At 41.1% G+C, this 27,106-nt stretch overlaps 1 protein-coding gene across 1 annotated transcript in view; it reads right to left on the bottom strand.

The window, feature by feature from the left end:
• spock1 (SPARC (osteonectin), cwcv and kazal like domains proteoglycan 1) overlaps window positions 1-27,106 on the bottom strand; it is a 533,327-nt gene that overhangs the window by 88,132 nt on the left and 418,089 nt on the right. Inside the window, exon 6 of the mRNA XM_060836813.1 lies at window positions 19,402-19,516. Within this exon, the coding sequence (XP_060692796.1) occupies window positions 19,402-19,516 (115 nt within the window). The remainder of the gene's footprint in view (window positions 1-19,401; window positions 19,517-27,106) is intronic.

Consider the following 27,106-nt stretch of genomic DNA (forward strand, 5'->3'; position numbering starts at 1 on the left):
GTTAGTCAGGTACAGCAGGAGCATCTCTCAAACACTGCAACACAATCACTGCTACTGCATGACAACATGGCACAAAGTAGATGGAAATAGCTGGAGGATGATTCTTGCATCTCCTGAGGCCAATGGAGGAGACTGTTATGCACATCTTGAGGCTGGTAAGAATAAGGCTGTGCCATGTGGCATTGCTGAGAATGTTGAGTATGACTCTATTTTCTTATCGTAAGTTCCTTCTCAACTTGTAGCACATCCTCTTCATGCTGTCCAGTTTGATGGGGAATCAGTAAAGGGTGTGACCATCAACCTTTTCATAGTTATCCCACTCTCGTTCCCTCCCTCAATTTCCCCTTCTGAATTCCAGCTTTGAGGCACCAAACAAGCTGTGCCAGCCCAAACACAGCATCTCAAGGAAGAGGACAGAGAAGCACATCTGCGGCTAGAACATTGTGTGCCCAGCATTCTGGATGTGGGCATTGCAATTTGTACCTGCCAATGCTGGTTTCCAACTGAGGTGCACAAAATGTAATTTGAATGCCAAACAGGTTCCTCATTGTTCATTCTTTTTGCTGCCAGGTGCCTCTATCCTTAACTGCAAATGTGTTGCTGGTCAAAGCACAGCAGGCCAGGCAGCATCTCAGGAATAGAGAATTCGACGTTTCGAGCATAAGCTCCTCCTCTATCCTTAAGCAAACTTCCGTAATGCATTCTGTTGGCATTAGTGAAGAGGAGACTCGATCAGATGGTGAGGTGGCGCTGCATATATCTTGGAGGCTCAAATGAAGGAAGAATTAGCATGTCGGGGGGAGTCACTTTAACATGAATGGCTGCAGTCAACATTTCCGCTGGCTAGAGGTTCTGATTCCAGAAGTCCCTGCTCTGAGGCCTATGATCAGACAAAATAATTACAGGGAAATAATGTGACAGGAGGGTGGGCTCATGGATGAGTTGTGCTGTAGGAGCTCAGATGAAGGACCCAATGGGGTAACATCCATAAAATGATGAGAATTAGGGACAGGTGTATGTCATAAGGCCCCTCTGGCCTGTTCCACCATTCAATAGGATAATGGCTGATCTGACAGTCATGTTACCACCCCTCTGCTTTCTCCTCCACACAGTTTATCCCCTCCTCTTTCCCCCTACTCCTTTAGCTCCTTTCTCCCTTCCACCCCTTTACCCCCCCATTCCCTTTCCCACCTCCCTCTCCCCTCCACACCCTCCCTAGTCCCTCCATCCCCATAACTCCCTCCCTTCTCCACCCACTCTTTTCTCCCCTTAGTCCCCTCCACTGGTTCAATCAGTCCATGACCTCCCCCCTCCCAAAGCCACCTCTTGACCTGGCCAGGGTTGCCAGCCTCTCCATGCCCTGTGTTCTCTGCCACCCTTGGCAGGCTCTCCCTTTCTGCTGGGAGAGGTGCGGATGCCGCTGGACCACAAAGCTGAAGAGGTTGTAGAGCTCTCCAGGGACAGCAGCACCATGCCCCACACCATGATGGCAACAGAGAATATGGGCAATGACAGAGGAATGTCAGAGCACAGACAACGATGCGCGCCAAGATACTGGGAGTATTGGGTGATCTGGCAGGCAGCCTCCTGCCCCCACAGAAGGAGCAATGAAGAAGTGTAGCTCCAACTCAGCATTGAACAGGGAGCTGTCTGCAGCCTCTGCTCCATTTCTTTGCTGAGATGACACCACAGCTCCCATACGTGTTGCAACCTTTATGTTTCAGGACATTTACTCCTCTGCCTTTTCTGTGAGGATGAGAGAATCCTCTCTGGTAAATACAAGAATTCATCAAAACATCTTCATTTGAATTCCACAGTACTCCTACACATTCTACAGTAGCACACCTTCTTTAAAATTACCTTTGCTACAATTTGAGTCCTTGACCCTTTCAGGAATGGTAGTGCAAGGGCCATATTCCAGCCGGACTCATATTATTTGCTGAATGTCTGCCATCAAAATTGGTAGAAACTGCTCTCATTTGGCTCCATTCTCATCTAATCATAGCCAGGGCATCATTTGCAATGGCTTCTGTTTCTGTTCTCACACTATTAACTCGAAAGTTGCTGAAGGATCTATCCACAGTCCCTTCCTATTCCTTCTTTATGTAATGATTGTAATGAGATTAGCCAGGCAAAACTCATAGGATATGAGTACCCTGATTGGGGCTGTTATTCTGGTCCAATTAGGGAGCCCTGGTCAACAAAAAAACATGAGTGTCTGATCACGCAGCATTGCCCTCTCTTAAGAAGGGCACTGCTTATCATTGGCCAGTCGGGTGTTTCCTTTCTTCCTGGTGATAGAATATAAATAAAAACTCACACACTTGTTCTTCACTGTGTCCAACACCTGCACACACAAGACATGGGTGCAGAGGAAAAATAAGCACTACCGCTGTCAAGTGGTAGTGTGGGCGAAGAAACAAAAGAAAGAAAAGAAAAAGATTAAAGAAAAAAAAAGAACATGAATATCAGACATCCTGTTCACTCAGAGAGCTGGCTCTGAGGGGGCTGGATCAGTGTCAAGGACTCTCCATGTGTAAATAAAAGGGACTTGGTGATGGGATACCAGCCTCTATGGAGTTGTTTCAGTGGGGAGAGAGAAGAGGATGTTCCTGAAGAAATTCACTTGCCACAATTGTCACTGAGTTGTGATGAGCATTTCTGGCATCATTTCATTATTTGGGAAACTTGCCTCATTCGATCCTACTGTTGAAGCCTGGGCCCAGTATATGAAAAGCATGTGTTATACTTTCCAGGCAAATGACATTGGGGTGGATGAAGAACAATGAGCTTGACAGCATGTGGACCTGCAGCTTTTTTGGTTATTAGAAGTCTAACTTTCCCAGAGGCACCAGACACTAAGACCTTTCAAGAGTTGATGGATTTCGTTAAGGAATATTACAACCCCAAGCCTCCTCTGATTCTGAGACACTATCGGTTTTACTTGGCAATTCAAAAACAGGGGAACCCATATTGGGATTTTTGATGAGGTTAAGACAACTGGAAGAAGAATGTGACTTCTGTCTAACCATTAATGAGATGCAGAGAGACCATTTGGCATGTGGGATTAATGATGTGACCATACAAAAGTGCCTACTAGCTGAATCCCAACTTGACTTCAAACAGGCACTACCGCTGGCTTTATCAATGGAAAATGTTGCAAATAGCAGATGAGTTACAGGGTATTCTGATGGGAGAGGACACCCTCCCCACTCTGACTGAGCTTGGTGAACACCACTTGAGTGAAGGTAATTACATAACCTCATTACCTTGGATAGATCCTGAACAGAGGAACTCTAGGTCAGCCCGTAGCAAAACCTCAAAACAAGGCTAATCCTCAGCCAAATGGTTAACATTTTCTCCTGTATCCGGGCCGTCACGCCATTGTAGTTGCTGCTGGTATGCGGACTTGAAGGAGCAAAAACTTCCCAAAGGACGTAAATGCAGTAAGAGAACTCCGAGGCCAGTATCCTGGACAGTACACCACCTGGAGAGTCCACTTACATCTGGTTTGGAACAGTTAAATTAGTTAACAATATTCAAATCAAGACCAAAATAAATATCTGGTTAAACAGTCACTCGGTTCTTATGGAGGTCAATACCAGCATGACCATTTCAATGATTGTAGAACCCGTCTTGAACAAAATTCACTCTGAACTCCAACCTTTAAGTTTGCACAAGACCTCAGCTAGATGGAGAACTTATACCCGGGAACCTTTACAGATTAAGGGTATAACTTCAGTTCTGGTTTCTTATGAGAAGCAGCAAGTTCAGTTACTGCTGACTGTAGTAAAAGGCTCAGGCTCAAGTTTTGTTGCGTGAAACTGGTTGAGAAAGATTCACCTCATTTGGCTCAATATTTTTTGATTAGAAAATGGCTGCCTGAGTGAAGTCTTAATTAAATACCCGTATGTTTCTCAGGAAGGTCTAAGGACTATCAAAGAAGCCATGGCCACCTTGCATATTGACAAAAAAGCAATTCCATGATTCTACAAGGCCTGCCCTGTGCCATCGCCTTATGGGCAAAAGTAGAGACAGAAGTCAGAAGGCTGGAAAATAAAGGAATCAGCAAAACAGTACTGATAGGACAATGTCCATCGTACTGATTGTGAACCTGATGGGTGGCTGCCTTTGTGGGGATTTTAAATACAGGGTAAATCATTTTTCGCAGCTGGATACATACCCAACACCTTGTATTTGTGTAAAGTTGGAAGGGGTTGTCCTTCTCGAAGCTGGACATGTTTGGGAAGTTAAAATCCCTTCCCATAACCACCCTATTATTCTTATGGGTAACTGAGATCTCCTTAACATTTATCTCTCAATTTCCTGCTGTAGTACAAATCCAATAAGATGATCATCACTTTTTTATTTCTCCATTCCACCCAAATGACTTCCCTGGATGTAATCCCAGGAATATCCTCCCTAAATACAGCCATAATGTCATCCCTAATCAAAAAATGACACTTCCCCCTTCTCTCTTGTCCCCTTTTCTACCCTTCCTAAGGCATTTAGCTGCTAGTCCTGTCCATTCCTGAGACATGTCCCTTTAATTGCTATGATATCCCAGTTCCATATTCCTAACCATGGCCTGAGTTCATCTGCCTCACCGGTTAGGCTTCTTGTATTAAAATAAATGCAGTTTAATTTATCAGTCCTATCTTGTTCTCTACTTTGTTCTTGACAGCCTATCTGTTAGACTTACTCCTTTTCCCACTGTGCCAGTCTCAGACTGATCTCTTTCCTCACTATCTCCCTGGTTCCCATCACCAAACTCCCTTACTCATTTAAATCCTATTCCTACCTATCCTCCTATTCCTACCCTCACTAACTCACGGCACCAGTCATTTGGGTATTACTACCCTTGAGGACCTACTTTTTAAATTCCTGCCTAACTTCCTATATTCTCTCCTCAGAATCTCATCTTTGTCTCTTCCTATGTCATTAGTTCCAATGCGTACAATGTCCTCCTTCTGGTCCCTCTCTTATTTGAGAATATTCTGCACCCTCTCCAAAATGTCTTTGATTCTGACTCTTGAGAGGCAACACACCATTCTGATGTCTTGTTTTTGGCCATAGAAATGTTGCTGTGCCTCTAACTACAAAGTTGAAAAGCACAGCCGGTCAGGAGCAGGAGAGTCAACCTTTTGGGCATAAGAAGATGTTGACGTTCTTGCTCTTTAGATGTGGTCCGAACTGCTGTGCTTTTCTCGTACCACACTTTTCGGCTCTGATCTCCAGCATCTGCAGTCCTCACTTTCTCCTAGTCCTTTTGACTACAGAGTCCCCAATCACAATCAATCGCTTGGAACCTGGCATTCACCACATTACATTATAGCGAGTCTCTGTTCCAGAAACCTGTTGATCAATGCTACATTCCCCTGAGAATCCACAACCGCATACACATTCCAAAACAGCATACTTGTTGCAGATGTGGATAGCCACAGTCCTGCACAATCTGCCTCTTTCTCCTAGCTTTCCTGGAGACCACCCATCTACCTGACTGTATCTGCAGTTTATCTCCCTCCTTGTATCTGCCAACCATCACAACTCCAGCTCCTGTAAATTACTAATTGCCTCTAAATGCCGCTCCAAATGATCCATGTGAACCAACAGGATTTGCAACCAAACACACTTATTGCAGAGGATAAAAGCTTAAAAATGTGTCGCTGGAAAAGTTCAGCAGGTCAGGCAGCATCAAAGAAGAAGGAGAATCTTAATCATCAATAACATGGGAACTTTTCCTAAATTCTCAGCCAACATGAAAAACATATCACTCTACTTAAGGACATCATTGCACCTTAACAATCTTCAAATCCAGAAAATAGCACAGTCTTAGTACTCTAAAAACATGGCTTAGTACCAATGATTTTTATATTTTAAATATAAAATATTTTATATTTTTAAAGTTTATTCAACAAACAATAACAACATATAATAAAAAAAAGCCTACTCTATTTACTATTGTAGATTTACAAAAGAAAAACAGTAAGGTTACACTTTAAAAGCAGCCACTTAGCTGCTTTCCTTGCTGTTAGCTCCCACACATAGGTTTCTCCCAAGATGTGTCAATTTAACTGTTTGTTTATGTTTCTTAGAATGAACTCCAATGTCCAGAGATACTTGAAACCAGACAACAAAGGCAGCAGCAGCTGGGTCAAACAACAGTGTAGGTTTCTTCCTCAGTTCGAATCACTTCCCATGTGGTCACAACCTTTGCCTGTCTTCCTCCTTTTTAAAGTGTCCACGTCTATTTGCAGGCTTGCTGTGTTCTTCTCACAAGCTTAATTTTGTCCTAACCTTGATATCATTAGCAAATCAGGATACTTTATCCTCTCCATGTAAATCTTTAATATAGACTGTAAATAGCTGAGGGCACAGCATTGATTCTTGCAGCATTCCATTAGGTACAACTTGAAAATGCCCCACAAATACCTAACCTTAGTTTCCTTTCTGTTCTTCAGTCTATAATCCATATTAAATTTGTTACATGGACCTCAATGGTCCAAAATGGGTGTCCTAATGTTGCATCAGGAAGTTGGGCTGTGAGATGTCGATATAGCTGTGAGATGTTGAGATAGCTGTGTGATGTCGAGATAATAGACAATAGACAAAACGTGCAGGAGTAGGCCATTCTGCCCTTCGAGCCTGCACCACCATTCAATATGATCATGGCTGATCATCCTTAATCAGTATCCTGTTCCTGCCTTATCTCCATAACCCGTGATTCCACTATCCTTGAGAGCTCTATCCAACTCTTTCTTAAATGAATCCAGAGACTGGGCTTCCACTGACCTCTGGGACAGAGCATTCCACACAGCCACCACTTTCTGGGTGAAGAAGTTTCTCCTCATCTCTGTCCTAAATGGTCTACCCCATATTTTTAAGCTGTGCCCTCTGGTTCGGCACTCACCCATCAGCAGAAACATGTTTCCTGCCTCCAGAGTGTCCAATTCTTTAATAATCTTATATATCTCAATCAGATCCCCTCTCAGTCTTCTAAACGCAAGGGTATACAAGCCCAGTCACTCCAGTCTTTCAGCATAAGGTAGTCCCGCCATTCCAGGAATTGACCTCTTGAACCTACGCTGCGCTCCCTCAATAGCCAGAATGTCTTTCCTCAAATTTGGAGACCAGAACTGCACATAATACTCCAGGTGTAGTCTCACCACGGCCCTGTACGGCTGCAGAAGAACCTCTTTGCTTTTATACTCAATCCCTCTCGTTATGAAGGCCAGCATGCTATTAGCCTTCTTCACTACCTGCTGTACCTGCATGCTTACCTTCATTGACTGGTGTACAAGAACACCCAGATCTCTTTGTACTGCCCCTTTACCTAACTTGATTCTATTTATGTAGTAATCTGCCTTCCTGTTCTTGCCACCAAAGTGGATAACCATACATTTATCCACATTAAACTACATCTGCCATGCATCTGACCACTCACCTAACCTGTCCAGGTCACCTGGTAACCTCCTAACATCTTCCTCACATTTCACCCTGCCACCCAGCTTAGTATCATCAGCAAATTTGCTGATGTTATTACTAATACTATCTTCTATATCATTAATATATATTATGAAAAGCTGCGATCCCAGCACTAATCCCTGCGGTACCCTACTGATCACTGCCTGCCACTCTGAAATGGAGCCGTTTATCACTACTCTTTGTTTCCTGTCAGCCAACCAACTTTCAATCCAAGTTAGTACTTTCCCCCCCAATACGATGCGCTCTAATTTTGCTCACTAACCTCCTATGTGGGACTTTATCAAAAGTTTTCTGAAATTTCAGGTACACTACATCCACTGGATCTCCCTCGTCCATCTTCAGAGTTACATCTCAAAAAATTTCAGAAGATTAGTCAAGCATGATTTCCCCTTCATAAATCCATGCTGAATCTGACCTATCCTGTTACTACTATCCAGATGTGTCGTAATTTCATCCTTTATAATAGACTCCAGCATCTTTCCCACCACTGAGGTCAGACTTACTGGTCTATAATTTCCTGCTTTCTCTCTCCCACCTTCCTTAAAAAGTGATACAACATTAGCCATCCTCCAATCCGCAGGAACTGATCCTGAATCTATCGAACTCTGGAAAATAATCACCAACGCATCCACGATTTCTCGAGCCACCTCCTTCAGTACCCTGGGATGTAGACCATCAGGCCCCGGGGACTTATGAACCTTCAGACCTAACAGTCTCTCCAATACCAATTTCTGGCAAATATAAATTCCCTTCAGTTCAGGTCCTTCAGCCACTGTTACCTCAGGGAGATTGCTTGTGTCTTCCCCAGTGAACACAGATCTGAAGTACCAATTTAATTGTTCTGCCATTTCTTTGTTCCCCATAATATATTCCCCTGTTTCTGTCTTCAAGGGCCCAATTTTAGTCTTAATCACTTTTTTGCCTTTCACATACCTAAAAAAGCTTTTGCTATCCTCCTTTATACTTTTGGCCAGTTTACCTTCGTACCTCATTTTTTCTCTGCGTATTTCCTTCTTAGTAATGCTCTGTTGTTCTTTAAAAGCTTCCCAGTCCTCTGTTTTCCCACTTATCTTTGCTATGTTATACTTTTTCTCTTTTAACTTTATGTTTCTTAACATCCCTCGTCAGCCACAGCCACCCATGCCTCCTCCTGGGATCTTTCTTCCTTTTTGGAATGAACTGATCCTGCATCTTCTGCATTATACACAGAAATATCTGCCATTGTTCCTCCACTGTCATCCCTGCTAAGGTATTGCACCATTGAACTTTGGCCAGCTCCTCCCTCATAGCTCCATAGTTCCCTTTATTCAACTGAAATCGAGATAGCTGTCTGATGTTGAGATAGCTGTGTGGTGTCGAGATAGCTGTGTAATGTCGAAATAGCTGTCTGATGTTGAGATAGCTGTGTGGTGTCGAGATAGCTGTGTAATGTCGAAATAGCTGTCTGATGTTGAGATAACTGTGTGATATCGCAATAGCTGTCTGATGTTGAGATAGCTGTGTGATGTCGAGATACTGTGTGATGTAGAAATAGCTGTCTGATGTTGAGATAGCTCTGTGATGTCGAGGTAGCTGTGTGATGTCGAGATTGCTTTGTGATGTCGAGATTGTTGTGTGATGTCGAGATAGCTGTGTGATATCGAGATTGCTGTCTGATGTCGAGATAGCTGTGTGATGCACTCTTTTATAGCCTTCCAAAACATTCTGAGGATGTTCCTAGCAGATGTCACAGGAGTTAATACCTTGTACCCAGCAAGTGGCACTCTGCCTGTGCAGAGCTACTTCCATGGCAATGGTTTTCGTGCCCAAGGATCCTAATCTGCTACTGAATTTATCATCCAATTCATCTGTTGTGGAAATAGAAACAATGATTCTTCATCAAAATCCTGACAGTTTTTAATAACAGATTGCACTTGTTCCTTCAGAGACCAGCTAGTCGCAGATTGAGTGAAAGTCCTTGTAATCAGATTGTGTGAAGAAATTTCATACAAAACCTATTCCTGACGTCACTTCATTCTGCACTCTGATCAAGAGATTTTATGTTTCATAGTTTCAGAAAATTAAGCTTCAATGAGAATTCAAAGATACAGCATTCAATTATTAATTGGCGTATATCTCTTAAAATTTAAAATATCAAAATCAAAGAAAACACAATCCAGCTCCTTTCACTCCTGCTTACATATATCAGGTCAATCAACTTTTGGTTAATTGTCTATTCCACAATTCCCTTCAGGGTCACAAATATATATAAAACATGTATTTGGAGTCTTGTACTGTGCAGTTCAATGTGGTGAATATCTGATTGTTCACCTATAGAATTGTGATCATGCATTACACATTAAGATGAATTACTGGTTGAAATTCTGGGTGTTTATTTAGTGCATTTTCCCACCTAAATTCCAAAACTGTATTGCTTGGGAGATACATGCTGGTCATTGGAGTATAACAAGAATGGAGATAAAAATCTATCAATCATATGTGGTAGCCATTCCAAGGTAATAACATTGTGGATATTTTTGTGGGTTCCATGTCTGTCAGATAAACTAACCCTGTAATCCTATGGACTCATACTTGACCGGATTAATTAAACCCATGCCTCATTTTTTTTATAGATATGAAACCTTCTGAGTTATTATTCATTAGATAAAAACTACATGCCTGTCTTGATATTTTTAAAGTTCATTTGAAAACATCAGTATCAAGAAAACAAAATATAATGCTGGATCGCTGATTGTGAAACAAATGGTGTGGGTGAAATATGCTGTGTGACAATTTCTATATGTATGTAAACTTTGGCGTGTTGGTTTTATGGAACAGGAGACTGGATGTGACATTTTTGTTTCTGATGTCACAGTTGCAATAGTTGCATTGATTTACTCCCTTCGATATAACAAGTAGCAAGGGAGAGAATTATTCTTTCAAAGGATTATACAACTTTAGAACGCAGCATTAGAAGGTGGTGGGGAGGTGGAGCAGTCATTGAATTAAGGTTAGACCCTTGTTGTGCCATTGAATGGAAGGTCAACATCACAGGTAGATGAAATGGTTGAATTTGGAACCCAAACAGAACAGCCATGATCTTGAATGGCAGGATCAACTTGAAGGACGCAAAGCCTACTTCTCCTCATGTACTTGATTTAAACTTCCAATGTTTTAGAAAGAAATAATCACATTTTGCTAAACTTCATCATGTATCATTTGTTTTGAAATTAAGTTCTGTGATTACTTTGTAGTCAGTTTATATTACTATGCTTCTTAACTTATTAACTAAGCTATATTGTACCTGAATATGTAAGTAATTTTCAGTACCTCAGTTATAATGTAATGATCGACATTACGCATTTATATTTTTATACTGTTATGGCCAGTATTCAGGTGAGGCTCCCCAATCCATTATGACCCTGGATAAGGAAGGGATGCACTGGCTAACCTGCTTCATTCAATTCTCTCTCCTTTGGTTGCAAGAAGGTTGATCTAAAAGAAAGGATCAATTCGCTTGTGGACACCCTCCTCAATTCCAAAGTAGTTATGTTTTAAAACAGTCAATTTGACTAGTTAAATAAAGGCTGAGTTTAGTGGTTCACACAGGCGAATTATTTTTCTTCCCTTCAAGTGCTTTTCTGAAATTTCTTCATCACTTTCCAGGTGCGATATTCCATGTCTCTCTTGATCCTGGCTGTAATCTACATGAGCATTTTCCCAGATAGTCACTAAATTGCTTCTCTGGCTTTTCAGTTCTTGTATAAGGAAAACAAAAATCTGTTTTGCATAAAGGTTCAAAATGTCCAAAAGTAATTTGGGACTAGGATCACACAACCCATACATAGCAGATTGAGGCCATTTGGCCCATCAAGTCTGCACTGACCTACCGAAGAGCATCCTACTGAGACCCACACCTATCCTTATAACCCTGCATTTACCATGGCTAATACTGCACATCTTTGGACCATGGGAGGAAACCAGAGGACCCAGGGGAAACTCACACAGACACGGGGAGAATGTGCAAACTCTACACTGATAGTCACCCAAGGCTGGAATGAAACCTGGGGTCCCTCACACTGTGAGGCCTCAATGAAATATTTTAATTATATACTTTTATGTCTCATTGACAGCCCAACTTGACTCATTTCTATGTGGTTTCCTATTCTCTTTCCTTCTAAGATACTAGATGTCACAAATCCCAAACTGAAAGCCAGAGTTATTTTCTAGCTGCAGTAGCTTACCCTTGCTTCTCCAGGCCTTCAACCAACTCAATCTTCATCACGATGTCCCAACAGGTATTGTTATTTAAATCCAAAAAGGATTTCAAAGCAAAAATGGCTGGGAATGTAAACTCTCGGGATGTAATTCAGTGAATATCTGGAAAAATCCCTGGCGGATTATATTCAATCCTGAGACAGACTTTTGAATATTGCATGGAAATTCAAGCAGCAGATTGAAGGAAGAAATGTAGTTGAAAAATGAAACTGTGATCTCCTCTGGTTCCCTACGTAATGAAGGCCAGTTAGCAACTCAAGTGGAAACTTTTTCCTGGTAATAATATCCCAGATCATGAACATAACGTGAGGTAAAAGAAAGCAGTTTCAGATGAGAGAAATATGTGTGAGTTGCCTGTTCGGGAATAGATAAGTGACGGTGTTAAAAAAACAAGTGCAACCCAGGTCTAGTGAAGTGCTGAAGGTCACAGCTGAAGAACATCCACTAGGCACCCCACACTTGCAGGTCAAAGAAAAAGTCTTTTTCTCTCTCAAGTCAATTGTTGGAAGTAAAATGTAAGTCAGCAAAGCCACTGTCAGAAAGGAAAAAATACAACTCCCTTTGGCTAACCCTATTGCACCCCACAAGGCATAACTATGCTGTGTAAATAGCTTGAAAATAAATCCATACATTATTGCTGAGCTTATTTTATGTTGTATATCTTTGACCACTGTCACCACAGTGGTTTGGTATTAGATTTATATGGTAAGGCAAGTATTTGGAGATTCTAAGATGACCAAAAGTGATGTTTTTCATTGCTCTCATGAAGAAATGAGACAGGCACCAGCCTCAAAAATAGACATACTTATTACTTGCCTGACCTTTTCAGAAGGCATGAAATATTTATTTAATCTTCAGCACCAAAAAAATTGCAATTTTAGATCATTTATTTTGCTTCATATTGTTACTGTATTGCTCAATACAATATGTCATTCTTACTGATATGAATTTTGGTTTTCATCTGCAAGAGTAATCTAGTCTGTTAGTTTCAATGTACACCCTTATCATCAAAGGGAGAAAGTATGGACTGCAGATGCTGGAGATCAGAGTCAAAACTGTGGTGCTTGAAAAGCACAGCACATCAGGCAGCATCTGAGCAGCAGGAGAATTGATATTTTGGGCAAAAGCCCTTCATCAGGAATTCCTGATGAAGGGCTTATGCCTGAAATGTCGATTCTCTGTTCTTGAGATGCTGCCTCATCTGCTGTGCTTTTCCATCACCACACTCTTGACCCTTATCTTCAAAGGAAGGCCAATCTTATAAGGTTCAGAAACAAGAAATAGGCATTGGGTTGTTAACATCTGAAAACATGCTTGTTGCCTGCTCCAGCTTACTCTTACAAATTTGGTTTTCACTTGAGACGCCAGTGTCAGAGCTGACTGCCTTCAGGAAAATCAATGCTTGGCAGAATCATAGAATCCCTACAGTGTGGAAGAAGGCCATCCAGCCCACTGAGTCCACACTGCCTCTTCAAACAGCATCCCACCCAGACCTACCATCCTGCCTGTAATCCTGCATTTCCCATGGCCAATCCACCTAACCTGCACATCTTTGGATTGTGGGTGGAAATCCACACGGACATGGGGAGAATGTGCAGACGCCACACAGACAGTGGCTGGAATCAAACCCAGGACCCTGGTACTATCAGGCAGCAGTGCTAACTACTGAGTCACTGCGACAAATGAAACTTTAAAAAAAAACTTAATTATCAGAATTGCCAGATCCATGATCACTCTACAGTACTAGTTCCCATTAGCACAGTCAACAATATTGCAGGCACTCACTCTGTTCATTCCAAACCTTTTAGCTCCCTCTGAGGCCCAGGCTTTTCTCCTCCAAAACCCTGTGATCTTATCCAATAACTTACCTCAGAAAGCTTCTGTTGTTGTGACTTCTCCATAAACTTGAGGTCCAAGGCCAAGATGCTGCCTTCTTGGATTCCCCATTTGAGTGAGGGCTGTGAGTACTCTGTGGGTGAGTTACTCAGAAACGAAAGCTGCTGAACTTCTTTTGAATGAGGTTTTAACAGTTTATTAAAATTAAAATAAAAAATCCTACTGGACAATTCTTAGAAGAGTAACAACAAGTGACAACATCTACACTTGCTTTTGCTGGACATCATCCAAATGAACAGGATTAACACGGCTGTTTGCACAGCTTTTGGCAATTTCAGGTCTTTGGGATTACTCTAGGTTATAAAGTGCTTGAAACATCATGAAGATCTTGCTTAGAGATTCTTAACTTTCTCAGTTTTGATCCCAGTTTTGTGTTTTTCAGCCTGTTCTATTTTTGTTTATCGAGCAACAAAACTTAAACTTGATGGCTTTTGACAGAAGGACATTACTCAGACGTTTGATACACAGTGAAGGAAGAAGCAATTTATCTCAAACACTGCCAAACGCAAATAGCTTTGTTATTACATAAAAGATGTTATAAGCTTTATTAATTGCAAGTAGAATTGATTGGTCAATGAATTTATGCACTTACATTCCTAACTTTCATTTTTTGTAAACTCATCTAGAATCATCAAGGTCCAACTCGTCCATGGCAACCAGATATCCTAAATTAATCTAATCCTATTTGCTATATCCCTCTAAACCCATCCTATTCATAGACCCATCCAGATGCCTTTTAAATTTGTAATCATGCCAGCCTCCACCATTTCCCTGGCCGCTCATTCCATACACGTACCACCCTCTGCATGAGCAATTTGTCCCTTAGGTCTCTTTTAAATCTTACCCCTCTCATCTTAAACCGATGCCCTCTACTCTGGGGAAAAGGCCTTGGCTATTCACCCTATTTATGCTCCTCTTGATTTAATAAACTTCAATAAAGTTCACCTCTCAGTTTTCAGTGCTCCAGGGAAAATAGCTCCAGCTATTCAACTTCTCTCTATAGCTCAAACCCTCCAACCCTGGCAGAATCCTTGTAAATCTTTTCTGAACCCTTTCAAGTTTCACAGCATTCTTCACATGAATTAGATTCACAAAGAGCTCATTTTAGGATATTAGAAAGGTTTTATCCCAATAACACAGAGCTAGAAATTTCCAATGTAATTAGTCTCTTAAGCAGGTAGGAAGAATGCTCAATAAAGTTTTGGGCAGTTGAAAAATGAATTAGTAGAAATTTGCAACCCGTTTTCCACAGATGGTCAGAAGAAACCTTTTTAGGGAAATTGTTACAGAAATAGAACATAGAACAATACAGCGCGGAAACAGGCCCTTCAGCCCTCGATGTTACACCGACCTAAGCCCATCCCCCTCCACTATCCCATCTTCATCCATTTGCTTATCCAAGGATCTCCCTAATGTGCCTGAGTTAACTACATTGGCAGGCAGGGCATTCCACACCCTTACCACTCTCTGAGAAAAGAACCTGCCTCTGACAGCTGTCTTAAAACTATTACCCCTCGATTTGTAGTTATGCCCCCTCGTACAAGCTGACGTAATCATCCTAGGAAAAAGACGTTCTCTGTCTACCCTATCTAATCCTCTGATCATCTTGTATGTCTCTATCAAATCCTCTCTTAGCCTTCTTCTTTCCAATGAGAACAGACCCAAGACTCTCAGCCTTTCCTCATAAGACCTTCCCTCCAGACCAGGCAACATCCTGGTAAATCTCCTCTGCACCTTTTCCAATGCATTCAGATCCTTCCTGTAATGGGGCGACCCAGAACTATTCCAAGTGTGGCCACACCAGCATTCTGTATAGTTGTAGCATGACATTACGGCTCTGGAACTCAATCCCTCTACCAATGAAACCTAACACACTCTATGCCTTCTTAACAGCACTATCAACCTGGGTGGCAACTTCCAGGGATCCATGTACATGGACTCCAAGTTCCCTCTGCACATCTACACTACCAAGAACCTTTCCATCGACCCAGTATTCTGCCTTCCTGTTATTCTTCCCAAAGTGAATCACCTCACATTTAGCTGCATTGAACTCCATTTGCCATACCTCAGCCCAATTCTGCAGTTTATCCAAGTCCCCCTGCAACCTGCAGCATTCTTCCACACTGTCCACTAATCCAATGACTTTAGCATAATCTGCAAACTTACTAACCCATCCACCTATGCCTGCGTCTAAGTCATTTATAAAAATGATGAACAGCAGTGGTCCCAAAACACATCCTTGTGGCACACCACTAGTAACAGGACTCCAGACTGAATATTATCCATCAACCACCACTCGCTCCCTTCTTACAGAAAGCCACTTTCTAATCCAAAGTGCTAAATCACCCTCAATCCCATGCCTCTGCATTTTCTCCAACAGCCTACCATGTGGAACCTTATCAAAAGCCTTACTGAAGTCCATGTACACCACATCAACTGCTTTACCCTCATTCACATGCTTGGTCACCTTCTCAAAAAACTCAGTGAGGTTTGTGAGACATGACCTGCCCTTGTTGAAACCATGTTGACTATCTGGAATCAAATTGTTGCTTGCTAGGTGATTATAAATCCTATCTCTCATAATCCTTTCCAAAACTTTTCCTACAACAGATGTAAGCTCACTGGTCTATAATTACCTGGGTCATCTCTACTGTCCTTCTTGAACAACATTTGCAATCTTCCAGTCCTCTGGTACTAAACCTGTAGACAATGACGACTCAAAGATCAAAGCCAAAGGCTCCAAAACCACCTCCCTAGCATCTCAGAGAATCCTAGGATAAATCCCATCTGGCCCAGGGGTAAGAATGGAGAATGTTTAGCCACAAGTAGTAGGTGATGTTAAATCACCCATATAATTTGAAAAAAAAAACAGAATTACTACTTCAAGCATAGAGAAAATAATGAAGACAAAGCCAAAAAATGAGGCTGTGTAAAATCAATAGCCCAAAGAACCCTAAACTCCACAAGAAAAGATTAAATTGACCTTTTAACCTCTCAAAATTTGACTTCATAGTGCCATCGGTACAAAAACTAGTAAAGAAAGTAGAGATAGTATCGTGTGTTCAGTGTGTCCAGTATTCAATCAATTTGGCAGTCTATACTGTAACTGTACTGCACTGGTGTGTTGAACATCCACTGGAAGCTTGCACACTGCAGATCATTATGTCAAACTGTGTTGCAGGCTGACTTGACACAAGTTCCAGAAATCTGGATGCTATATGTCTTTCAAAGGTCCAGTATTAACTAATCACAACTGAACAGTATGATCTCCACAGGCACAGTCTAACACCAGCGCTATTTAAACAGGGAGTCACTTTGTTTGAAGGAGAGGTGCTTTTGACTTAGTTCTATTCCGGTCAGGTTTGTAGAAGTATTGTGCATGTAACACTGTAGAAATCACATGTCTATGGGGACAGGTAAAGGAATCGAAAATGGTTCAACACGATCAGTTAACATGTCCAATCCAACATGTAGCGAATGTCCTTTCAGAGTCTAATTGGGGTCTAAGGGACATGGGTTATGGAGAGATTTGTGGCAGATTTGGGTAAGGAGTCTGCCAAGACACCAGGAACATCTTGTTACTGATGTGCCTTTTCTAAGAGGTGGGGAAAGTTTCACATTTAGCAGCAGTGAGTTGTCAATTAGGAATGAATTTAGTTATTAAATCTCTTATTAATGCTGAAAGTTGCCATATTAATATTCAGATTTCTAACCGACCAAAAATGCAGTTGATCTTGACCTTGAGAAGTTTCAACATGGAAGTCTGAGCAAGCACCTGGTGACTTCAGATTGGCACCTGACAGCTCCTAAGAACTTCATGGTACGTCCCCAATCTATTTACACTTATACATACACCTCAGGCAGTAATGGCAACGCTGCAGCAAGGACACTGTGTGCTCTGGGACACACACCCAGCTCATGGAGTGGACCAAGCTGCATCTCCCTCCTGTTTGCTTGTTCTCATGGTGCTCACTCACTCTAACCTACCTGGATCTTCACAGCATCCTTCCCTTATGTTGCCTTGCATTGCAGTTTTTTTGCACTTTGTCCCCTCAGCCTGATACATGAGGTTTGAAATATTTCAGTAATGCCTTGCCATTTAGCACAGATACCAAGCCAGGAACATTGTCATGGCTGTCAGCAAGTCTCAGTTAATACAGGTAGCTAGTCAGAGTCAGGCCCTTCAGCAACCTTGGTGCTTCAGCGATCCAAGAAATCTTTATAATAGGATTGGTCACAACCACGTATAGAAAGTGCTGGAAAAACTCATTTCTGAAGAAGGCTTACTGGACCTGAAATGTTAACTCTGCTTTCTCTCCATAGATGCTGCCAGACTTGCTGAGTTTTTCCAGCAATTTCCATTCTTGGTTGTGACTTCCAGCATCCACAGTTCTTTGGTGTTTTTGTTTTGTATAAAAGTAGCGAGGCTTTACTAAAACTACACAAGGCACGGGTCAGACCACAGCTGGAATACTGCGAAGAGCTTTGCTCAGTAGGTCTGGCAGTTTCTGTGGAGAGAAAGTAGAGTTAACGCTTCGGGTCCAGTAACCCTTCTTCAGAAATGAGTATTTCCAGCAATTTTTGTTTTCGTTTCTCCATATTTTTATATTTCATTCCCTTTGAAATGAAAGTCAACATTTCATTTGCCTCCTTATTATTAACTTCTGTGCTATCTTTCTGTGATTTATACACAAATACTCTTAAATCACTCCCTTCCACAGCTTTCAGCAGACTTTCTCCATTTAAATAATATTCAGTTGCGATATTCTCCTTGTCAAAGTGCATTACTTCACATTTTCTCACATGATGTTCCATCTGCCAAGGTTTCACAGACCTACTCAACCTGTCTATATGTCTCTCTGTATCACTCTCACAACATGCCTGTCCACCTATTTTTGTGTCATGACACAAACTTGGCCGTAAAACGTTCACTTCTCTCATCCAAATCATTAATCTGCACATTGTTAATAATTACAGTCCCAGCACGATCACTGTGGAACACATGGGTGATGGGTACATGGGCACTGAACATTGTGAGTATATGGCAGGTCTTGGAGCCAATTTTCAAGAACTCAGCTGCTGGTTCTTACCTTTGGCTGAGGATATTCCTCGACAGTGTCTCCTTCAAGAGGTCAACTATGACCTCTCTCCTCCTGTAGACCTCTATCACTGATTTGCGCAACATCTGAAAACTCTGGAGACTTTTCTCTTCCCTGGTGCTTCTTTTATCAAGTTCCACTTGCAGTCACTTATAGGCAGTCAACAGCATTTTCCATGGTAATGAATGAAGCCTTCTCCTACTTTAGGTGGTGAGCATAGCTCATGCTACGATAATGGAAATGAGGAGGTCTGTGTGCTTCCTGCCTCAACAGGACCAACATCAGGGACCTCCATGCCTGAAAGTGGAAGCCATCCATATTTCTGTGCAAGTTTCGAACTGATACTCCAAGTTAAGAGTTTGTTTACTTGTTGCTTGTTTTCTGCTTGCTATGCTTAATGTGTTTGCACTAGACCTACACAGTTCTAATGGAAATCTGATTCATATCCCTAGAGGTAACATCACCGACTTTAATTTCATAACTTTAAAAAAAAATTTTCTATTTTAAATTCACCCTCAAGCGTCCAATCTTAAAATAAGCCTTCATATGTTTTAGAAATCAATTTGAATCAAATTATTGTCTCAGAAGTGTTATTGAATAGAAAAGTAAATTATAAATGAACACTTAAATATATTGGATTATCTTGGTGTTTTCCGTGACTTACCTGTCTTTTCACTTTTCAGCTTCACACTTTCTTGGCCAGGAAGACAAGGACAAGGTCCTTTGCATCGCAAGGTGATCTTCTTACGTGAAGAACAAGCTTGGTAATCAAGTTTGCACTGGAATTCAAGAAGGCAAAGAGTATTTTATACAACATGATCATTTTCCATTTCCAATGCATCTACATCAGAGGTCAGAAATATTGCTAGGCTCAAAAATAGGCAAGTGGAGTCAACTCAAATGGCCAACTGGATATAAAGTCCAAGGCCCATGCAATATGATCTCTCAGGCCTCATTGGCATCTGCACAGTGATCTGTAAACTCCCATTGGTGACCTCCAAGCAACTCCTAAGATAAAATGAGTTGGATATTAAGTAGCTGTCGTCAGGTTACATTCTTAGGAGAGACAACAGGAGGGAGGCCACTTGGGAGGAAGGGACAGTCCTGGCTCCCATTGGGAAACAGGTAAATGATTGGGAAGAGTTTGACAGAGCTTGGGATAATGGCATCTCATTTGATGAGAGGTCAATTACATTGTGGGGCAAAGGGGCCAGCAATAGTTGCAACCGTTTAGATATTGTGCTAGGAGGAGCACCTTTGCTTTTTCTAACTCCCCATTCAGTTAAGTATATTTGTAAAAGAGATGCATGTTTCCTGAACATGGCATGTCTGTGCTAGCTGTTATCGCAGGGTCAACCCAATCTTACATAAGGGTGTCAAGCTGGTGATAAACTCCTTATTTGAATATGAAAACGGTACAGTACCACATTTAGATATGGACCCTGCATATGTGTTTTATTGTGTGTACCAAATGATAATTGACACATTTTTGGCTTGTTATGAGTATATGTTTCTTTGCCAATTTATCATCTACTTTAACTTTCGAAGGGCCTTATCGGTTACTGGTCTGCAGCAGGTGGACATTGAAAATTGAGTTGACTCAGACACGTAGGTTTCTTTCAACTTCATCCTTAACTATTTTGACAGTCTTCTCAGTGTAGGCTGAACACACATTTTATTTTGTGTGTATTATCTCCATCTGTTACTCGGCAGAACAAATCTCACTTCCTTTCCCAAACAATGATGGTGTTTGCTAAAACCGCAATCACAGAGGGTTCACTCACTACATGTGTAGTTCCAGTGGCTGTGAGGCCACTATCAGTAACATCCCAACTAATGAAACATCAGACTCAGCCCAAAGAGAACATGGTTGTTGCTGCCTCCTGCTCACTGACTTCCTACTCTCAACTCTTCACATCCTTGATTCCAAATCCTGCTGCCTTTTCCTTTCTGCCCTGCTCACTATTCCTCTCACTTTCAAACCCTTGCTTTTCTTACTGCCCTGTTCCTGGCGAGTGGGTCAGCAAGGGGTTGCCAAAGGGCATTGAAAGGTCTGTGGAGGTTTCCATAGAAACTATGATCACAACAATGGCATCAGCAGACAGATGAACCAACCATGTGCCAGTTCAATATTAGGAGATGTAAGAAAAATAAAAACATGGAAATAGCTACCATTAAATCTTATGTTTAATGGGTTTAGAAAACTGCTTTTCAAAAGATTTACCGCCGTCTCTTATTCCCCACACTGCTGCATTTTAATTTCAAAGAAAGTTTGGAAGTATCTGCTTCTTGAGTTCTTCTAATAAGATGGCAGTTTGTGACTTTAGGATTTCTTGACTTTAGGTTTTCGGAATCATTATCCCCCCGTGGTTTCTAGGCTCTTTCCATTGCAATACAAAAAGCAAAAGAAGGTTAGATTTTCCGGCTACTGAATGTGATCAAACCAAAAATCTAGCCTGGTGTCTTTTATTTCATGCCAAGCCAGTATACAATATCCCTGAGGGTATAGAAACAAACTTCAAATCCAATACACCAGATTTTTTGCATTGATTCTGTCCTCAAATCACGAGGGGATGATGAATTGAATTATGATGTTCTTAAAAGCAGAAGTATGTGAGAAAAGAGAACTGCTTTTATTATAACAGAAGAAATTAAAGGGTGATTTGACAGAGGTGTTTAAATTATGAAGAAATTGACTCCAGTGGTTGATGGGTATAGAACAAGAGGGGATAGATATAAGATTAATTAAAAAACATCTTGGATTTCTATTGTATCTTCCACATAATAAAATGCCTCAAAGTATTTTATGGGGGCATTATAAATAATAAAATCTCCATACACAATATTAATATTTTAAAAAACTACATTTCCACATAATAGCTGTAAGGATAACATGACAAGATTTCATATGTTGAGACCTCTACTGTAATAAACAAACTAAAAGTCTGGTTGACCACACGCTACTCTTGTGGGAAGCTTATTCTCTGAATGACAGAATCATACTTTCCTTAATATTTTGAATGCAACCTATAAAACCTTATATTCATAGGTTTATTTTACACTTGCCTTGAAGTTCAAATTTCCCAAACGCAGTTCTGAATTGTGCTTAGCTCCTGGGGACTTATTGCAATTCTTTACCTTACTCAACTTGGTATCTTTTCACCCCAGATGGTCTTTCATAATAAGGATTTTTCCTGGAGATTCTTCTCTTTAATTAAAGGTAGGCAAATCTTCCAGTTTCAACTAATTCCTCATGAATGTGGTATCTCCAGTCTGAGCATGAGCACTCACTGAATGGTGAACCTTTGAGACATGTGGCCTCCAGCTTCTCTTCCTCTTTATTTCTCCCTCCCTCTTTCTGCCAGATCCTGACAGACTGGTGTTTGAGAGTTGCAGGGCTATTTTGAAACACAATCCTTTCTTAAAGCCCATGTCCATAATATTGTGAATCATGTAGAACTTATATCCAGACTGATGTACTGATTAGCTGTACTTTGGAGCCCAATTTTCTTTTCTCTTGGAACCAAATGGACAGCTTAAGGCAGAACTGTCTACAACTTTACATTCTTAACATCTTCTTGGGACTTTGGAGGTGATCACTGGAAACACAGACACTGCTGCCATTGTTTCCAATTGTGAATATTGTGCACCTTCTTCCCAGCAAATCAATCTGAGCCCATTTTTAATCTTTAGCAGCAACAGCAGCCAGATCATTTCTCAGACAGATCACATGCCCTGTTCAGATTATCCTATTCAGATGAGACATAATACAAAAATATAACACTCCTATAAACTCAAAATTCTAGCAATGAACCTCATAACTGTATTAACGATTTCATGCCAAGGTACAAAATGAGATATTGTTTTATATGCCATAGTTTTTGAATGGATACTCTCTTGGATTGCCTTTGTTAACCGTGGTCGTTCATTCTTCTTTTTGACTATTATAAACTTTTGCTGAGCAGTATGAGATATTGGCTTAAATGTCTATCACTGCCCATCCACTGATTTTCCCTTTAGTCTAATTTTCCAGCTGGATTTTGTCAATTCTTTCTTTGTTGCTCTGTGTTTCCCCTTACTTCAGTTGAGGATGCCGGTATCAAACACAGGTTGCTCTCCTTTAATCTGAATTGGATATTTAATCATGTTCTGTTCCATACTCCCTAGAGATCCCTTAATTACAAGATCTCCTATTATTCCTATCAGATTACACATTACTAGATTTAAAGTAGCCTATTCCTGGGTGAGTTCTGCAACATATTGTGCTAGGAAATAGTCCCTGATGCACTGTACAAATTCATCTTCCTTGTTGCCCTGGCTCATCTAAATTGTCCCATTCTAAAATCATCCATGACAATGTAATGCCCTTCTTACATGCTTCAATCATTTACCAATTTATACTTCATCCTAAATTGAGGCAACTTTTGCACCGAAAGTGTACTTCCACCAGTGACTTATTTTCAGTGCTATTCCTTGTTTCCACCCACACCACAATCTACTGCATCTATATCATTACTCGCCATCACACTAATACCTTCCATTGTTAATAAAGCTATCGCATATTTTTTCTCTTTTTGCCTACTTCTCTGGAATGCCAAATATCCTTGAATGTTGAGTTCTCAGTCTTAGTCACCATATAACCATGTGTACATAATAGCTATGATATCATATTCACTTATTTCTACTTGTGTCATCTGTCTTGTTCTCAAGGCTGTGCATATTCAGTTAAAAGCCTTCGGCTTTGACTTTTTACCATTAGTCACTCTTTGGTTCTTATTTCTGCTGCAGTCTTCTGTTTATATTTTTTATCCATCATACTTTGATTATCATTCATCTTTTCAATATGTCTACTCTCTTGTTGCTTTTTAATTTTTTAAACTTTCCTTCAATTCAACCCTTCCCCCACTAACTAGTTCAAAGCTTTACCACAATCTGAGTTGTATGATTCACCAGGACATTGGTACCAGCATAGATCAAATGAAGTCTGTCTCAATGGAACAGCTCTCTCTTTCCTCAGTACAAGAGGCAGTGCCTTATAAATCTAAACCCATTTCTCTCACACTTGAGACACATATTTACCTCTCTAATCCTATTTACCCTCTACCAATATGCATATGGTTCAGGCAGTAATCTGGTGATTATTACCTCTGTGAATCTGCTTTTTTAAAATTTAGCCCTGAGCTGGACACAAACCCTCAGCAGAACCTCTTCCTGAGTCCTACCTATGTCATTGGTACCTATATGGACTATGATGTTTGTATCCTTGCCCTCCCACTTCAATTTCCTGTCTACCCAGAAGAAATGCCCTGAACCTTGGCACTAGGTAGGCATCACAGCCTTTGGAACCTGCTGTTTTTCATGCAGAGAACAGTATCTATTTCCCAAACTATGATAACTCCTCTTACTACATTTCTCTTTCCTGTTGCCCATGTGAATGATGTTCTGGACCATGGTGTTGCATTCACTTTGTTCCTCCTCCTTGCACTCTGTGTCCTTCTCCTCACCAGGAGTAAGACCCTCATACCCACAGGAGAAAGGCTCTGACTGAGTCTCCTCCAAAGCGAAATCGGGATTCCTTCACCCTCCTCACTTGCAGACACACCTTTGCATGAAAACGTTGTCCCTTATGTATCTCAATCTAAATTTACGGCCTCTAGTTCTGGACTCCCCCCAACCCTTGTCTATTTAACCTATCCATGCCCCTTGATGGTAGGAAGCAGAGAGTGGTGGTGGAGAGTTGGTTTTCAGCACGGAGGCTTGTGAGCACCGGTGTTCCACAGGGATCGGCACTAAGTCCACTTTTGTTTGTCATTTATATGAATGATTTCGATAAGAATTTAGGAGACATGTTTAGTAGGTTTGTGAATGACACAAAATTGGTGGTATCATGGATAGTGAAAAAGGTTATCTAAAGGTACAATGAGGTCTTGATACAATTAGTTAAGGGGCTGAAGAGTGGCAATATGGAGTTTAATTTGGAGAAATGTGAGGTAAGGCATTTTGGTAAAACAAACAAGGGTGGGACTTATATCATTTATGGTACAGCCCTGGGTAGTGTTGCAAAACAGATAGATCTAGAGGTTCAGGTACACATTTTTAAAAAATTTACATCACATGTAGACAGGGTGATTAAGAAGGCATTTAGTGTGCTTGTCTTCATTGCTCAGACCATCGAGTGCAGGAGTTAGGATGTCATGTTGAGGTTATACAGTATGTTGGTGAGGCCTCTTCTGGAGTGAACAGTTCTGGTTGCCTTGCTGTTGGAACGATACCATTAAATTGGAGAGCATTCAGAAAGATTTACCAGGAATGGAAGGATTGAATTATATGGATGGCTGTGACTTTTTTCACTGGAGCATACAAAGTTGAAGGGTAACTTTACAGTGGTTTATAAAATATGAAGGGTATAGATAAGGTGAAAAGCAAGGGTTTTTTTGCCGTAGGGTGGGGGAGTTCAAAACTAGAGGACATATTTTTAAGGTGAGAAGAGAAAGATTTAAACAGGATATGAGAGACAACTTTTTTACACAGTGAGTGATTTGTATATGGAATGAACTGCCAGAGGAAGTGATGGATGCAGGTATAGTTACAACATTTAAAAAACATTTGGATAAGTACATGAAAGGAAAAAAATGGAGGGATATGTGTCAAACGCAGGCTAGCAGGACTCATATAGTTTGGAAACATGGATGGCGTGGACTATGTGGACCAAAGGGTCTGTTTGCCTGCTGTATGACTCTATGACTCTCTGGTGTGTTGTAGTGTCTGCAGCTCTGACCCCTGCTCATCAACTCTAAACCAAATAAAAACCAAAAGAAATGTGGATACTGTAAATCAGAATCAGAAACAGAAATTGATTGAAAAGCTCAGCAGGTCTGGCAGCATCAGTGGAAAGAAATTAAAGTTAATGTTTCAGGTCATGTGATCCATCCTCAGAACCCTTAACTCTGAACCAGAATTCCTCAAGCAGCAAACACTGACTATAACTATGTTCCCTGTGGGTCACACTGCCTCCCACCTACTACAACTGCAACACATTGCCAACACAGCCATCTTTATTCAGGTTCATTGTTCAATTTGGATGTTAAATATTCTGAAAGTGAACATCTTTACTGTACTCTTCAAGTGCAATTATGTCCCTTGCTTTAAACTACTTGCAATCGAACAGACAAGAAAGAAAGGTCCACCACTCTCCACCTGTTTTTCCATGATGCCACACTTTGGCTGTCTTGGATAGAAGCTGGTTGAAGGTGCTCTCTGTTGCTGGGTTTTAACTACCTCCACTGGCGTCCTCACACAGGTGGGTTCTCCATGTGCTGGGCCTTCCTGTCTGCCACTAGTTCTTATCTCTCACTGCTGTGCCCTTCTCACATTAGTCTGCTCTACTCTTTGAGAAGCTGCTGACCCCACTCTCTCTGTCTTGCTCTTTTTGAAGATCTCTGCTCTCTCTCTCTCACACTATTCTCCTCTCTCTCACTCTTTCACATGGAAATTGATGGCCTGTTTTCAGAAGATATTGCCTTAAGACACAGCATGAAGATGAGAAGTAGGAGCAGAACATGCCTGGGGAATACCAGAGGTCACTGGAGCAGGAGGAGAAAACAATACAGTGACTCTCTGGCTATGATTACATAGATAAAAATTAATAATTAATATCAGAACAGAGGATCAGGAATAGACCCTTAACCCCTTGAGACCATTCCCCCACTCAATTATTCATCACCGTTGAGCATCCTCACTCCATGTAACAGCCTTAGTCTGAAATGTTTTATTATTTTTGATTTATCAATGTCCACTTGTAATTTGTTGGGTCTGCTTCAGTATTGATTATTTCCCCCAGTTTGTGTCAATTAGCATACGTAGTGATGCCTTTTGCGATTAGAGAAATAAATGTCTAGCGAGCAGACTGGTGTGAAAGAAATGTGTCCTGGTTTACATTCTGGCATCAGTCCTTGGGTAAGTGGGGGCTGTGCTGTTGTGACAGTCTGTACCTGAAGCATGCTGAAATCAGTGCTTCTAGTGAGCAAAATAACTAGGGCATTAGAGAGGATTTAAACTAAACAGTGGGGATAAGGCATTAAATTTGGGAAGATGTTGTAGGTGCTTGGCAAAAACAAAAGGTACAAATATGGAAAATCATAAACAGGTACTACAGAAAGGGATAAACCATACAAATCTCAGAGTAAACCAATAGATAGCTTTGGATATTGCAAAAATAATAAATTACAGAATAATAATAATGAAAGGACAAAACAAGAGGTTTCACATCCAAATCCAAATGTCATTCAAAGCATTGCGCCATTTCAGGGAAGAGGCAAGTTACTTCAAATGTTGCTCCAGAGGGTGGTCACAATCCTCAAGTGAGACAA

This window comes from Hemiscyllium ocellatum, chromosome 16 (genome assembly GCF_020745735.1).
Source record: "Hemiscyllium ocellatum isolate sHemOce1 chromosome 16, sHemOce1.pat.X.cur, whole genome shotgun sequence".
NCBI classification, from domain to species: domain Eukaryota; kingdom Metazoa; phylum Chordata; class Chondrichthyes; order Orectolobiformes; family Hemiscylliidae; genus Hemiscyllium; species Hemiscyllium ocellatum.